The sequence below is a fragment of the Pipra filicauda genome, unplaced genomic scaffold (genome assembly GCF_003945595.2).
Source record: "Pipra filicauda isolate LSUMZ 115617 unplaced genomic scaffold, ASM394559v2 scaffold147_size4022426_pilon, whole genome shotgun sequence".
Classification (NCBI taxonomy): Eukaryota; Metazoa; Chordata; class Aves; order Passeriformes; family Pipridae; genus Pipra; species Pipra filicauda.
In genome coordinates, this window is record NW_024103962.1 from 2977510 (window position 1) to 2992332 (window position 14823).

General features: G+C 35.9%; 1 protein-coding gene across 3 annotated transcripts in view; it reads left to right on the forward strand.

Annotated features, from left to right (window-relative positions):
• The window catches only part of USH2A (usherin), a 378126-nt gene that overhangs the window by 35159 nt on the left and 328144 nt on the right, over positions 1 to 14823 (forward strand). For all 3 annotated transcript variants that reach the window (XR_005562590.1, XM_039378797.1, XM_039378798.1), the window contains exons 6-10: positions 1779 to 2073; positions 3357 to 3541; positions 6614 to 6835; positions 8149 to 8242; positions 13923 to 14118. Coding sequence is in view for 2 of the 3 variants with exons in the window: in XM_039378797.1 (XP_039234731.1) it covers positions 1779 to 2073; positions 3357 to 3541; positions 6614 to 6835; positions 8149 to 8242; positions 13923 to 14118 (992 nt within the window). In the remaining variant the exon portion in view is untranslated. The remainder of the gene's footprint in view (positions 1 to 1778; positions 2074 to 3356; positions 3542 to 6613; positions 6836 to 8148; positions 8243 to 13922; positions 14119 to 14823) is intronic.

The following is a 14823-nucleotide window of genomic DNA, read 5'->3' on the forward strand; positions in this document are numbered from 1 at the left end:
AGAGGACAGACACTTCAACTTGGTTAGAATGTTGGCTTTGTGGCTGCAAGCCTGGCTCACTATGCTTAGCTGTTCCTTTCCTCTGGTTTCAGATTCCCCATAGTATCGGATGTCCATGTCGGCTATTCCAGGTGCTTCCCCCGCCCCATGCACACACCCTTACCCCGAGGTGCCATTGTCTGAACCGTTCCTTGCTTTCTATATTAGATTGTCACCATAAGCTGCCAATGACTTCGCTGGCTCAGCCCACAGAGCTCTGGGCAATTGCTTTGACTTCCTCCACTCCTGAGGCCAAATTACAGTTGCCAGTGCAATTTCTGTTGCCCTCCAGCCTCCCTTCCTAGCACATTACAAAGAAATGTTACCTTTGTTATCCAGCTCATGCTGGATTAATCTAGTCAATTCAAGCTGGCCAGAAGTAGTCAGGTCCTATTTGTCTGCGTGGTGCTTCTGGGTAGGCTGTGTGCAATGACACTCATGACTGCAGACCTTAAGGCTACTTAATGATAGTCTTTCAATAAGATGTAGAGCAGTTTCCTAGGAGCTCAGCTATCTGCAGGACATTATGATGAACTGAGCTCCTCTGAATTGAAAATATTAATGTGAATCTGAATTCCAAGTTTTATGAAAATCATTTTTTCAAAGCAATGCTTGTCAAATCCTTTGAACTACAATTTAGGTCAATGAAATGAATAAAGTTTAACAATTGAAAAATAAGATATTTTACGGAATGTTTTGGCCTAGTGATGTCTTTGTAGATTTGATTTTATATCCACAAATAACTTGGTCCAAAATGGGATAAACTGTGAAGGAAGGTCTTTCCTGTGTGCCAATTAATTTAAGGCTATGTCTATGTAAAAGGCCCTATCGCTTTGGGTTCTGTGGAATTTGTAGTGGCAGCTAGCAAGTATTTATTTACTTAAGAAGTACACAAAAATTATGTTCTTACTCATAAAATAGGAAAATGGGAAAAGTAACAGGTTTTTAATATAAAAATTCAGTATCTTCTAGGCTTACAAAATCTTTCTTTTACACCAGAGAAGAACAGATAAAGACCTGCCCATGTCATGCATATATCTACCTGCTTGCCTGCCTGCCTCGCTACCTCCCTATGTATCTATTTCAGTTGCTGATGTCAGAGGAAACTCAAATGACTCAATGATTTGACATGGCTGTATTGATGGCAAACTGGGGCAGCTAAAAAGTAGGCATTTGTATTAAAATTAGTTAAAAGTAAAAATATTTCTGTCCAGGTTTTCTACGGTGCAATGTGATATTGTTCAAGGTGGTCTTTTTGGTGGCTTTGAGTGCAAACATTCAACTTTTTTGTGGTTACAGGCAATGTGTCAACATTATGGTATCCTTAAGAGCAGTATCCGGACCACTAACTGCAGCCAGACATGATGCTGCAATAAAGTTTTAAGAGTTTTTCTCCTTCCATATATGGCTAGATTCATCCTATCTAGCTTTAGACACCTCAACAAGGAACTAATTTCCCTTAGTGCCATATGTCTGAGGAATTTCATATATGTGGAGCAATGAAAGCAGCTCTGCAGTGCTTCTTCTGAAGGTGCCTGCTGCTTACCATAGATAACATAGAGAACTTGTGGGGGCTTCATTTGTAGCTGATTGCCCCATTTTTATGAGCTGAAACCAGGCCTTTAGTGCTTCTACTATAACCTAAACTGAATTTTGTTTAATCTAAGACCCTAGAGGCACAAAGTGGCACTTGTCCTTTTTTGTCATGTATGTAACTACTTTTCTATATGCTGTGACAGAGATATTTTGGAAGTATTCTCTGGAAAATTCCCTCATCTTCATACCCAGTCTGAGTGCCGCTGTCCTGGAAGTCATCCCCGAGTGCACCCATTGATACAGAGGTACTGCATCCCCAATGGTGCAGATGATACCACTAACGACAGAGTGCTGAGGTTGGATGCAGAAGCCCATCCTCTGTATTACATCAATGATGATGACATTGGGACCACTTGGATTTCATCTGTGTTTGCTAATACTGCAGGTCTGGATCGTGGTGTTTCAATCACAATAGATTTGCAAAATGGACAGTATCAGGTAATGGGAATATTACATTTGCTATTTATTAAATAAGAACTAAGAAAATAGTTTTGTAGGGGTTTCATTTACAATTTTGAGGAAATTCAAACCTTATGCTTTAAAATTTTATCCTTAGAGGATCGGGAAGAAAGCTTCCTTTTTTTGTTGTGTAACAGTGCAAAAGGCAGAATGCATTATGGTTTTTGTCATTCTCTTTTGATGTTGTAACAAGCTTGTTGTAACAAGCAGTAATCTTGAATAGATATACCAGAGAGGATATCCTGTGTGAAGGCACCAATATTTAGGAACTGATTGCTGTCTTTTACCTCCACTTTTATAATCTTCAACTTTAGTTTTAATTTCTATTAAGGCTTACAGTGCTTGTTCCATACCTCTGGTAGAAAACTGACTGCAGACGAATGAAGTTGAACATGTCGAAAGCACACAGACTTATCAGAGGGGATTTCTGTTTTGTAGATATTCTGGAGATGGTAGTTTAGCCTCCCAAAGAATATGGAAGGAGAAAACGATAGGCAGGCCTGGTTACTGAAGAGGCCGTATTTCATCTAACACTCCACTGGGCTGTTGAAGAGTGTCCGGATGTCTTGGAAGGAGGGACTTATCAGGAATGGGGCAGCATTCACAACAGGGAATGCACCAAATTTCTATGTATTCTTGCTAGCTTATTATTCTTTTTTTTTCATTAATGGTGAGAAGGGAAAGAATATGATGACAGGTTTTGGCTACGTAAGTGAGAATTAGTCCTTTAGTTAAAAGCGATTTCAAATATATGTGACATTCTAGGATTTTGCTTATTTGCTACACACATTTCTGCACAAGCAGTATGCTGAGGGAAGTGCTCTTTAAAACAGCACAGGTATTTGAGAAGATTCTGAGCTAAAAATAGAGAGAATCCTGAAAAAAAAGTACCTGTTATCAGACAAATGACTCATCAAATATTTGGCAACACAGAATTATAACCTTCATTTTTGCCAAAATAATATTACTGTAACAAATCATGGATTTTGTGGTGCATTTTCAAATGATCTTCAAGAAAAGGTGGAGTTCTGATGCACAGATCAGTAGTTGTGTAATAGTGTCTGAGAGTTCAAAGAGCTTGTTTAACAAAAAAGGTTATCTTTAGTTTTAATTGGGAATATATGGCCTGAAATATAGCTGCTTCTTCTGCCTGTGAGTGGTAGAGCAGACTGTGTAGTCACATAGAAAAATGAAGTTCATATTCTCATTGTTTTACAACTTAGCCATTAATATCAGTTCATAAATTTGTTATCTTCTTGTAGGTATTCTATATTATAATGCAGTTCTTTAGCCCACACCCTGAAGCAGTAAGAATAGAAAGAAAAAAAAGAGATGATCTGAAATGGGAAGACTGGCAGTATTTTGCTAGAAATTGCAGTATTTTTGGAATGGAAAACAATGGATCTCTGGAAAAACCAGACTCTGTCAACTGTCTCCAGCTTCACAGGTATGAGTGGGTATTATCTGCATAATACAGATGCTTTGAACAGGTAACATCCTGACACAATTCATTTCTATGTCCCAATGAGATAGAATCTTTTAATTTGGTATACTCATTTATTATGGACTATATAAAAGATCCTAAATCTGACCTTTTGATTGCAGATTTCCAGAAAGTCATCTGTCATTTTTATCATATTTTAGTCATTTATGAATGTGACACAATTGATTCCCGGTTATTTTTGTGCTAGAGTTTTGAAATTTTATGTGCTTGTGTTTTGAGGGGCTATTGTCAGTAGAATTACAGAACATTGAGATGATAAGTGGAGGAAGGTACTGACATAACAGATTGTTTTAAACTGTCTAGTGGATATGGAAGTCTACCTTCTGATCTGAGAGTGGAACTTGTTCTGAAGTCTAGAAAAGAGGCCAAACTTAAGTACAAAAGCCAATCATCCAGCCTTACTAGGGGTCATGCAAAACATGTAAGAAATGTCTTGGAAATGATATCTTGAAACTTTCTAATCTTTCTAAACAAAAACCAATATAAAGCTGTGGGGAGGGGGATAAGGAGGGTCACTAGCTTTTAGAAATATGTTGCATACCCTTTTACTGACAATGAGCATGTGCATATTTAAAGCTATATAATATAAAATATACATTTCATAAATATAGTGTATGACATCTATAATAGATAGTTAATATGTTATCATTTTACACACACATGCATGTATGTACACACACATACACATAATTGCATCTGTACCACTACATGTATTCAAATGCATTATCTCTTGGCTGAATTCAGCTGCCAGTCAGTATTAGGCTTGTTTAGTATTTAGCTGGAAATCAGTGAGAAAATACATTACCAGGTGCTGTAGGTATTTTGCTTTTTTTGTTGTTTCACTTTTACTACTTTTCTAAGACTTTTTAAGTGTCGGCATCACTGTCTGTTCTCCAGGAGTTCAGAATTCTGAGGAGAGGAGTATAAGGTCATTTGAGTTACACCACTCTTCAGCAAAGGAATCTGAGCTTTATTGCTGATTCTTGGAACAGAGGGTAGAGGAGAAGGGAAATATCTTAAGTAACCCAAACATTTTTGGATAAATAAACCAAATGAGGTGTAATGCCATTTTCATCCCAGAAATACATATTTGTATATTTTCTAAAAAGAACTGAGGAGTTCAATATGAACTGTTTCTGTAAATGTTTTGTAAGCAGCACTGTTTCTGCCCTTCAGTTAAAACATAAATGATGATAGGAAGTGATACAAATGAATGATTTTTGGGTACAGCTGATGTACAGAACACTTTGTTTAAAAATATATGGTGAGTATATACCCTATAATGGTGAGTATTCTGTGTTCTCAAAGAGTAGTTACTGTTGAAACAATGCTCCAAATTTGTATCAGCAGTGTAACAGAGTTCCCTTTATAGGAGGATTTTATGGTAAACCAAAACTGGTTTCTCTCTCTTTCTCTCCCAGCCACATACTTGTAACTGCCAAGATGTGTCCAAATTGTCTGTCCAGGATTTAGACACCAGTGTGCTTGTTACCTGGTGGCCTAGCCAGGATCCCTGGGTTGACATGGAAGGCATATGACCTTGGCTTTGAAATCCTTACCGTGATTTGAGAGTTCTTGTTTTGGTGACCATATGCTAGTACTGAATGGACTTTTTTGTGTCCTTTAGGAAATGAAAGTGATTAAGGTTTTTGTTTCTCCATCCTGTACCACCTGTGTAAGTTAGGAGTTGCTTGCTGTCCTTAATCCCCCTATCAGAGGCTTGAATCTTTGCTTAGTCTGAATATTGGCTGACCTTTATTTTAGGATCTCCTTTGTTTTCCTGGTTTCCTGAGAAACCGCATGTAGATGCCCTAAAATCTTGATGACCTGCTTATCTAGTTGCCATCAGCCTTACAGTCTTTCTGCTGTTCCTTCTGGTGCTTCCATAACAAGATGGTGATGTTCGTCTGCCATTTGTACCTGTCTAAACATTTACATTGCAGTTCTACATGACATGGCAGCAAAAAATATTTTATTTAATTTTCTGCAGAGTGGAAGAGAAGACAGTATCACCTAGAGAAAAATACCAGTATATTCCACTGAGATTTTTATGAAACGCTGACCTGGATTGGGGGACAGTAAATTCAAAGATTCTTCATGAAGACAGAGGAGTATGACTCAGCAGACCTAGTCTAACTAGAAATCTCATCTTTCAAAAGCTCTGAGATATTTTGAAGTGACATTTTTTGAATGTTGTATGTCAGGTGCCAGGTGGTAACATGGGTTATCTGTTTTTAATGAGCCCATGTAGATGTGCAAATAAGCAGGCATTCTTCTCTCTTGCAGAGAGAAGCCTCATAACTAAACTCTGCCGAGTACGTATAATAACATAACATATGATTCATATCAAATTGTCCAGTTTATATATAGACAGCCTTTGCTTGAACTCTCAGGACTGTCCTTCCCCTTCTTGAGCTTAAATATACAGTTTTACTCTCAATTCTACCGCATTCCATTAAATTCTCTTGTACTTCACTTGCATGTGTTTCTAACTCTGTCCACTCATCAAATGGTCCAGTGAGTCTGGAATTCAAGAGATAATAATTGTTTCTGTATGGTTTTTAAATGTGTTTAGAAGATATATAATTAACAATATGGACCTGTTAATTACTCTGTTAGTCATTGGAATGGTTTCCTTATGTGGTTCAAGCCTAGTTCATGTTTCTCAGAGTGTTAAACTTTTTAAAAACTTAGTGCAGATGACACTATATCAGTCACACTTTATTCCTATTTTGAAGTTGCTTGCTAGAGGCTTTACTTTTAATTGGAAACCTAGGATCTGGAGAACAGTGTGGTAGTTTGGGGCAAAACAGACATATAGAGGACATGTATTTTTCCCTTCTTGAATTCCAGTGACTCGGAGTCCAGTGACATAAGAATTTTTACCCAGAAAGCACAAAAAACCCTACGTACAGTTAAGTGGAGACCCTCTCTGAGAAACAGGATATTAGGAGACAGAATCTGTAAAATATTTGATATTTTGATTTTAATTTGCCTTCCTCTCTATTTGAACAGCTTTACACCGTATTCTCGTGGTAATCTGACTTTTAGTGTTCTTACCCCGGAACCAAATCACCGTCCTGGTTACAATGATTTTTATAATACTCCATCTCTCCAAGAATTTGTAAAAGCTACACAAGTGAGGATTCATCTCCGTGGCCAGTATCATACCAATGAACCTTGGGTAAATTTCAGGCACAGGTACTATGGAGTTAATGAAGTTACAGTCAGTGGAAGGTAGGTGTTATGTGGCTTTTCCCACGCTGACTCTTACTGTTGCAGCTGTGCAAAGCATATAAGGACCTGCCTAAAATTTAGTCAAATTTTTTTTTGCTTTTACATTTATGAATGAGAAAAGAATTTGGTCTAAAGCAGTGTATTGAGATTGAAATTATTGGTGTGCTGTGTTTTTTAAACATTTACTCACATGTGATTTTACAATTATTTACACTTAATAAAGAAATCTATCAAAAGCAGTCCTTTCCTTGGAATTATTGAGGCCTCTAAGCAAAGGCATTGGTACGATGAAACGATGGCTTGTGCTTTGCCTCAGTAACTGTTCCAAGTTGTAGATTCTCAGTCATGGTAATTTTAACAGTCTTAATGCAGAACTCATTCTTTGTTTTAGCTGAAGTTTTCCTTTCAAAATCGGTCAGCTGTCAGTAAAAGTATTACATTATCTGTGACTGACAACTTTATTGTATATGATAAGTGTGCTGTCTTGTGAAAGGACTAATTATGCCCTGTAAATAATATGCAGATTTGGCAATGAAATAGTTTCCAAGGATCATATGGTGTGGATTTTTGATAAGTAGTATTATTCCTGAAATTATTTTGGTAGTTCTCATTTTGAGGGAAAGAACCTCATTAAAGATCATGTTTACCTTAAAATTTTCTACATTACTAATAAATTTTGATTATTGATTTAGATGTGTTATGATAATGTGTTTACTAAAATAGCTTTATCTTGGTGACAGTAACAGTAAAATAATTATAGCCGTGGTTTGCAAAGCTGTGCCATGCCTCCAGAAGAACAGCCCTTCAGGTAGAATAGTATGGTTATTAACTAATATTCTATACAGATTTTATTTTAGTAAGAAATGGACATTTAGTAAGAAATGACATAAAATGTGTTAAATTGCAAAATTATGCCTGATATGGTTAAGGTTTCTTTGAAAAACTAGAGCCACACTGTAAGGCTTAATATTGATGAATAATTATAATAGATTTAATAGAATTTTACATATTAATATTGCATACTGAAAACCAGTTTTCATTACATATTATATAAGGTAAGAGTAGCTCTACTAAATGCTGGTTTTTGTTCTCTTGGAAAGCAGTTGTTGATGCTTAAAAATATGTTGAGTGAAGTAGACTTTTGTAGGTTATTGAACTTGAGAACATTCTCTTTTGTGACATTTATTTGTACTTAATAAAGATCCAGACTATGTAATACACAAAGTTGACTTTGTTAGAGAGATATATTGTATATATTGTTGGACAGATATGTTTTCATATTTTATTTTTTTCACTGCCTATTGTTCTTTCAGGTGTAATTGCCATGGCCATGCTGAAAATTGTGACACAGCTGTGAAACCATATAGGTGCCTATGTGTCAAGGAAAGCTATACAGAAGGAAATAATGTTAGTGTCTCCTTTGTCTGTCTACATCATCTATGAACAGCTTCAAAACTGGGATTTTAATCCTGGGAAAGAGTGTTAAGTGTGTTAGTCTAGTCCTATGTTTTATAGGGAAACTTCCAATAGCAGATTTGTATTAATTAAGGAAACAAAAAACTTCCACTCCTCCCTCCCCCGCCCCAAACCATTTCCACCACGGACCATTAGGAATCTTCGGGATGTTGTTAGAGGATTAGACCACTTTCAAACATTAGATACAAAACTGAGTTTAGACTGTGAGCATCTAGTAAAGATTGTTTCTCTACCTGCTGTAGCAACTAGCAAATGTCCTACAGAGTGAATGTATTACTCCAGGGTGGTTTTAGTCTGGTCCTATGGACTCCAAACCCATTCAGTAGGTGGAATGCAGTAGGCACAGTCGTGGAGTTCAGCTTCCAATTTAGTTTCATTTGAAAGGCAGTTCAAGTGGTCCATGATGCAAAACAAGGCACATTAAATGCAAAATTAGAATTTTCATTTTTTTATAATAGTTTTATAATTCTTGGCCATAGGAGAACCAAAATGGGGTTGATTGTTGTAACTTGTGGTATGCTACATAAAATGTAGAGGAGAGCATAGACTAATGGTACTAGTTTGCACTTATTTCATGCAGCTTTTGATTTTCTTGGAAGCTGTTCAAATACAACTTAGCAAAGGCAGACCAATGATGTATGAGTAAAGAAAACTTGCTCAAAGTAAAGATTCTATCTTTAGATTAATTATTTATCTCAAAAGAAAAAAAAAGAAAGGAAAATAAGTTGAGGTTAAGAAAGAATGACCTTCATGTAGAGAATGAATCCCACAATCTCAGTGAATGTTAGATTTCCATTGTGAGTACTTGTTGTATTCCTTGTTACATTTGTGCCTTTTGGAAGTAGACTTTCTAAAACTTAAGAAGGGGCTATGTGGAATAGCAACGACAATAGCAAAGGGGAGACTAATCTACCATCAGAAAAAACCCAAGCAGTCAGTGCTTGCTGGACCAGAGCAAGGAGTGTTCACCTGTGAGCATTTGTTATAGCTTTTATGATGAGATGAAAGATCTTCGTCAAATTTCATAGGGGATTTAAGTTTTCTCATTTTTTTAAGCAGAAATATAAGATCTACAGTCTAAATGGGACTTGAACAGAAATTTCAAGTTTTTAGATGGGTCAAATTAGAAAAAAAAATTCAAACTGACAGTGTCCCTTTAATTAGAACACACATTGTGAAATGTTACTTTGTAAGGATTAATTATAAATATTTAATAAGATCTGGAAGTTCACCAAGCACTCTTGCAAGACTTATGCTACCTTGTGAAAACAAACCAAATACATTTTAATGATGTATCTGCCTTATCAGATATTTCCTGTCAATGTTAATGGGTTGTTCCACTGAGTGTCACATTTTTGAATTGGCATATATGCATTGTAACTGTAATTGAAGTGCTTAAATTAACTGTATTAATTCAGAGTACAATAAGGATGTTGTTTAATTATTTTTCTCATTCTTTAATAACCGTGTCAGTATCTATTAAATATGAAATAAAATAGTAATAATAAAATAGAATTAATATTTAGAAATACATCACTAACCACTTTGAATTTTATCAAAGTTTTACATTGAATCCAAACAACTTAAAGATTTTGATTTTTATTTTGTAAGGCAAACACTTAAAAGCCAAACCAAAATCCATTCTGATTTTAGACTATCATTGGCAATAGTAAAACTCTGTCTTGTAGGCTTACAGCTATTTTTCAGGCTCCCACTCCATTGAATTAGGAATTGAAAAATAAATTTATTTGTCTATATATTGTTTTAATTCAAGTTAGAATTTGATGAAGGAAGTTTCTAAATAAAACATTTTTGGTAGGGAAGAGGAAAATGTTTTTGATAAGAAATTTCACCATCAGCAAGTAGTCTTTTTTTAACTTCCATCCTATTCTATCAGTGAGTAAGTCACCACAACTGAGGGGGTATATGAAGGTTTTTGTGTTTGGGGTGGTTTTTTTCGGTATCTTGGACCAGAAATCAGAGATCCTTGAAAAGCTTTTAACATATGTCAGAGTTTGCCCTTGTCACATTTACACTTAATACAGCTAAAATTACCATCTTGAATTTGTCTGGCATATACATCTGGCTAGCTGTTGTGCAGCAAAGCAATACCAGAAATGAAAAATTTGCATAATTTATTACAAATAGAAATCTTAGTTTAGTTATTTGCATCACCATGTTATGAAATTTGACATACCAAATGGATTTTTGTTTGTTTGTTTGTTTTGTTTTTTTTCCTGAGTTCTGTTTTGGTGAAGAATGATGATGAAATATGTTGCTATGAAATTTGAGATGACAGAAAGAAGGGAATGCTTAAAAATGACTTGCACATGTTGACGGGTCAGATTATGAAAGAAGAGGAAATAAATCCTCACAAAGCTTGTCTCCCAGTTTGTGCAAAAAAATGTTCAGCTTCTTCATTTACGAAGTGTTCTGTAAATGGCTTGGGTCCAGCTTCGAGAAATAGCTCTGCCTTTTACAAACAGAAACTGAGACACCAAGAGTGGAATCCAGATTTTGGTAACATTTATATGCAGACTCATAGACACAAGTAAAAGTATGTTCAAAAGCTTTCTGTGACGTCATATGAAAAGCTAGAAACAGCCCATGAAAAAACAAGACAGTCAAGGAAGATCAGTTCTTACCTTACAACTCAGAGCTTCCATTAAATTGATCATATAGAACTTAATAGAGAAAGGTAATGGCAAAACATATGGGAATAATTGTACAAATAATAAAAGAAAATAGAATTTAAAATAAAACAAAATGCTTCAAAGGATATGAATGGAAGTGAGAGTGACTGGATACGGTAAAGGCTTCAGGTGTTCAGAGTTTTACATGCAAATAATTATTGGTCTGAAACATCTGCAGTCTGAAAACTGCATATGGCATTGTTGATTTATTAAGAATTATATAAATGAGGCTTTTCATGTTGTTACAGAAGAATCTATGTAAACCTTAGTTAAAGGTCAATCTGTATGATATGTTGGAATGAATGATACATAGTACCTGAGGAGCTGTTAATATTAACTACATTAAGTGGTCACTCAATAACAAAGACTTTTAGCTTGCAGAAGGAAGCAAGGTAGCAAAAAAATGCACTTTTTGATATGTGGGCTGTTAGGATGGAACCCCATAAGACACTGTTCATTTCTATTCTGTCTTCCTTAGTCAGCTGGAGTCACTTAGAGTGTTCTAGCTTTCTTTTTTTTTTTTTTTCCTTTTTCTTTTTCCTAGTAAAACCTGGCTTTTAAGTTTAAAAGCCCTTTAGTCTTTGGGAAGTTCACAAGAGACAGATGCAGTTCAAAGCTCTGATAGCACATGGTCTTGATAGATAGTCAAATGCTGTAATGAGGGTGCTGATGAAAGCCATGAGGAAATTAGGATGACTGTCTCCAGAGCAGGGTGAAACTGTGCTGCAACAGATATTACCTAAAAGCCATGTACATCTTTGAAAGTTCAACACTGGAGGTCTGGAAGTTAAATGCAATTCTTAACCTAGTAAAGGTGTGACAAACAGCAGGGTGAGGTGGGAGCCCAGTTCACATTTTTATTGCATACACATGTGACAACTGCTAGAAAAACAATTGTTTCACACTCATTGCTAATTTCTAAATGACTACTTTTTTTGCCAAGACTTTTAAAAGGAGATTGTAGACAGGTGGGAGTCAATCTCTTCTCCCAGGTAACAAGCGTTGGAACAAGAGGAAACAACATCAAGTTGTTCCAGGGGAGGTTTAAATTGGATATTAGGAAAAACTTCTTCATTGAAAGGGTTTTCAGTGATTGGAACAGGCTACCCAGGGAAGGTGATGGAGTCACTGTCCCTGGAAGTGTTTAAAAATGTGTGGAAGTAGCACTCAGGGAAGTCGCTTAGTGGTGGACCAGGCAGCATTAGGTTAATAGTTGAACTTGATGATCTTAAAGGTCTTTTCCGACCTTAATGATTCTGTGATTCTTTAAAGTTCTGTTAAAGTTTTAAGCCACAGAACAAGAGACACAGTTCAAAGAGGCTCTGTCCTAGGTAATCAAATGCCATCTTTTTCTTTCTTACTCCTTAGTGCCTGTGTTGTTTAACAATAGGTGCAAGCACAGGTGTGCATAAGTAACTGATCTAAGATTAAATCTGAAATGAGATGATGAATACTTTCAGCTGCTGTGTGGCTAGCCATGCACAAATGGAAACTCAGGGCTGGCAGGTTGGTAGCTATTCTTGTGCTGTTTTCCTTTCAAGGAGGATATATTTCCATAGACATGCTGAGAGGAGGAAGCTGCATGAGTTGGATGGCTTGGCTGGGAGCTTGTTTCTTTGTTGTGCTTCCCAAGTTGTACCATGCTTGAATGAACCCTTGTCTCATGTTGGTGCTGTGTAATGCTGATTTTCCTCAAGGCAGAGACAAAGGGAGAGGGAAGATGGATGTGGATGAAGGAAGGACTTGAATAAATTTGAGCTTTGTAGCTTGTGTAGCAGTAGCAGTCAAGGTGTTTCCCTTAGTGTACTTTATCTGAGCTAATCACAATTATCAGTGATTGTTCTGATAAAGAAAGGCCAGAGTTCAAGGCCTCAAGTGAAGCCCTGCTAATTTTCATTTTGAAAACTCTGATTTTTCCTCACTGTGGTATTGTTGTGGGTTTTTGTTGCTTTGTTTTTTTTTTTTAACAGATGGCAAAAATGTGCAGTAGCTATTGTTATCTTACCGCTTACTGTTAGTTTCATTTATTAAAATTAAATTTCAGCAGATAAGTTCTTATGCTTTCATTTTGTCTCCCAAGTGACTTTTGTTATGAGTTGTGACTGGTCTGCAATTCTTGGATCATCTTAAGCATATGGCTTTTAGTTCAGTTTCTCATTTTACCCACAGTTGATGCTTTCCCAGCATCAGCTGTGAGGAAAAGTTTAGAAACTTCAGCAGTTTCCTAATTGTCAGCAAATAGGTGATATAGACACACTGGCCTAGATATAATAGTGCTTGGAATAATAGCCATGAGCACACTTCTGGAACTGAAGAAGACAGACGTTGCCCAAAAAAGAAAGTAGTTGCCCAAATAATTTACAGAAGCAGCTTATTTTGAAGCATTTAAATTCCATCTGAAAGATGGAAATTAAAATTGCCATGTGTTTTGTTTCTTTTGTTTCACTCGCAAGGTCAAATGGTGACAGTACAAAGTACAGTTACTACAACGTTAGAAACTACAATAACATTGTTTAAAATCCATCCAAATGGATGCACTAGGTGAATATGTCTTCTGCGCCTCAAACACAGCAGGCACAATCTTACATCCTTAGAAGTTTAGGTAAATCTGAATCTCAAGATGTTAGCCTGTGTTGAGTATCTAAATGCTTAAAATTTTATTCTTCTGCCCACTTTCCTTGCTTTTGTTGTGTTTAATTAACTTAAAAAGCCTAAAATAATAATAATTAAAATGTTGGGTTTGTTATTTTCCTATATGCCAGAAAGCATAGGTCTTTTTGTCTAAAACCAATACTATTACTATTTAAATGGGGTAAAACACAGAATGAAATATCAATATAGAGGGTATAATAGTATTCTTGTGAGAGAAAGAAATATTAATTTCTAAGAAATAGTATTTTATTTATTATTTATTTCAGTGTGATCGCTGCTTGCCATTATACAATGACAAGCCTTTTCGTCCAGGTGACCAAGTTCATGCTTATAATTGCAAACCATGTCAGTGTTACAGCCATGCAGTGAGCTGCCACTATGACTTAGCAATGGATCCTTTTCCTCAGGAACACTACAGAGGCGGTGGTGGAGTGTGTGATAACTGTCAGCACAACACAGCTGGTAAGTCACACCAAAGAGAATGGACTGTTTGTTTTGCAGTCACTTTTTGACTAAGTTTTATGTCAGCTGAGATTAGCAGTGCTCGATGGCTGACAGTCCAATAAAATCTCATGTATGTGTATTTTTAAACTATTCAGATAGTGCAGTAGTAACAGTTGTGTTGATTCTTAGGCCATAGGAAAATACTGCTAAAACTTGATCCAATCTTGTATAAAAACTTTTGTGCAAAAAACATTCTAATAAATAATTAAAACATACACATTCAAAGCTATTTCCGTTACATGTGCTAGAGCATTTAAATCCAGAATATCATTTTTCTAATTGGACCAGTTTAACAGACATCTCAGAAATGTTAGTTTCTTACTTATTGAGTAAAGGTCTTTATTCAATATAGATAGTGCATTTGAATACTTTTTAAAACAGTTTTCTTCTATGTCAGTTTTCTTGGCTTTATCTAGTAAAGGGGAAAAAAAAGTTTCAGGTTCAATAATAATTTTTAAAAAAAAAAATGTATAGGCATTTGCATGGCACAGCTTTTATATAAGTGTGGTATTATATAACAGATGGAAGTTTAATGGAGTAAAACATAGTTTGTAACAGGTTCATTGTTTCATATGCTCTGGATCACTAAATTGGCAGGTAGAGATGAAAGGTGCATTAAAATGGACGTCCTGAAAATTATAGAATTCTCTCAAAGGAATAGTC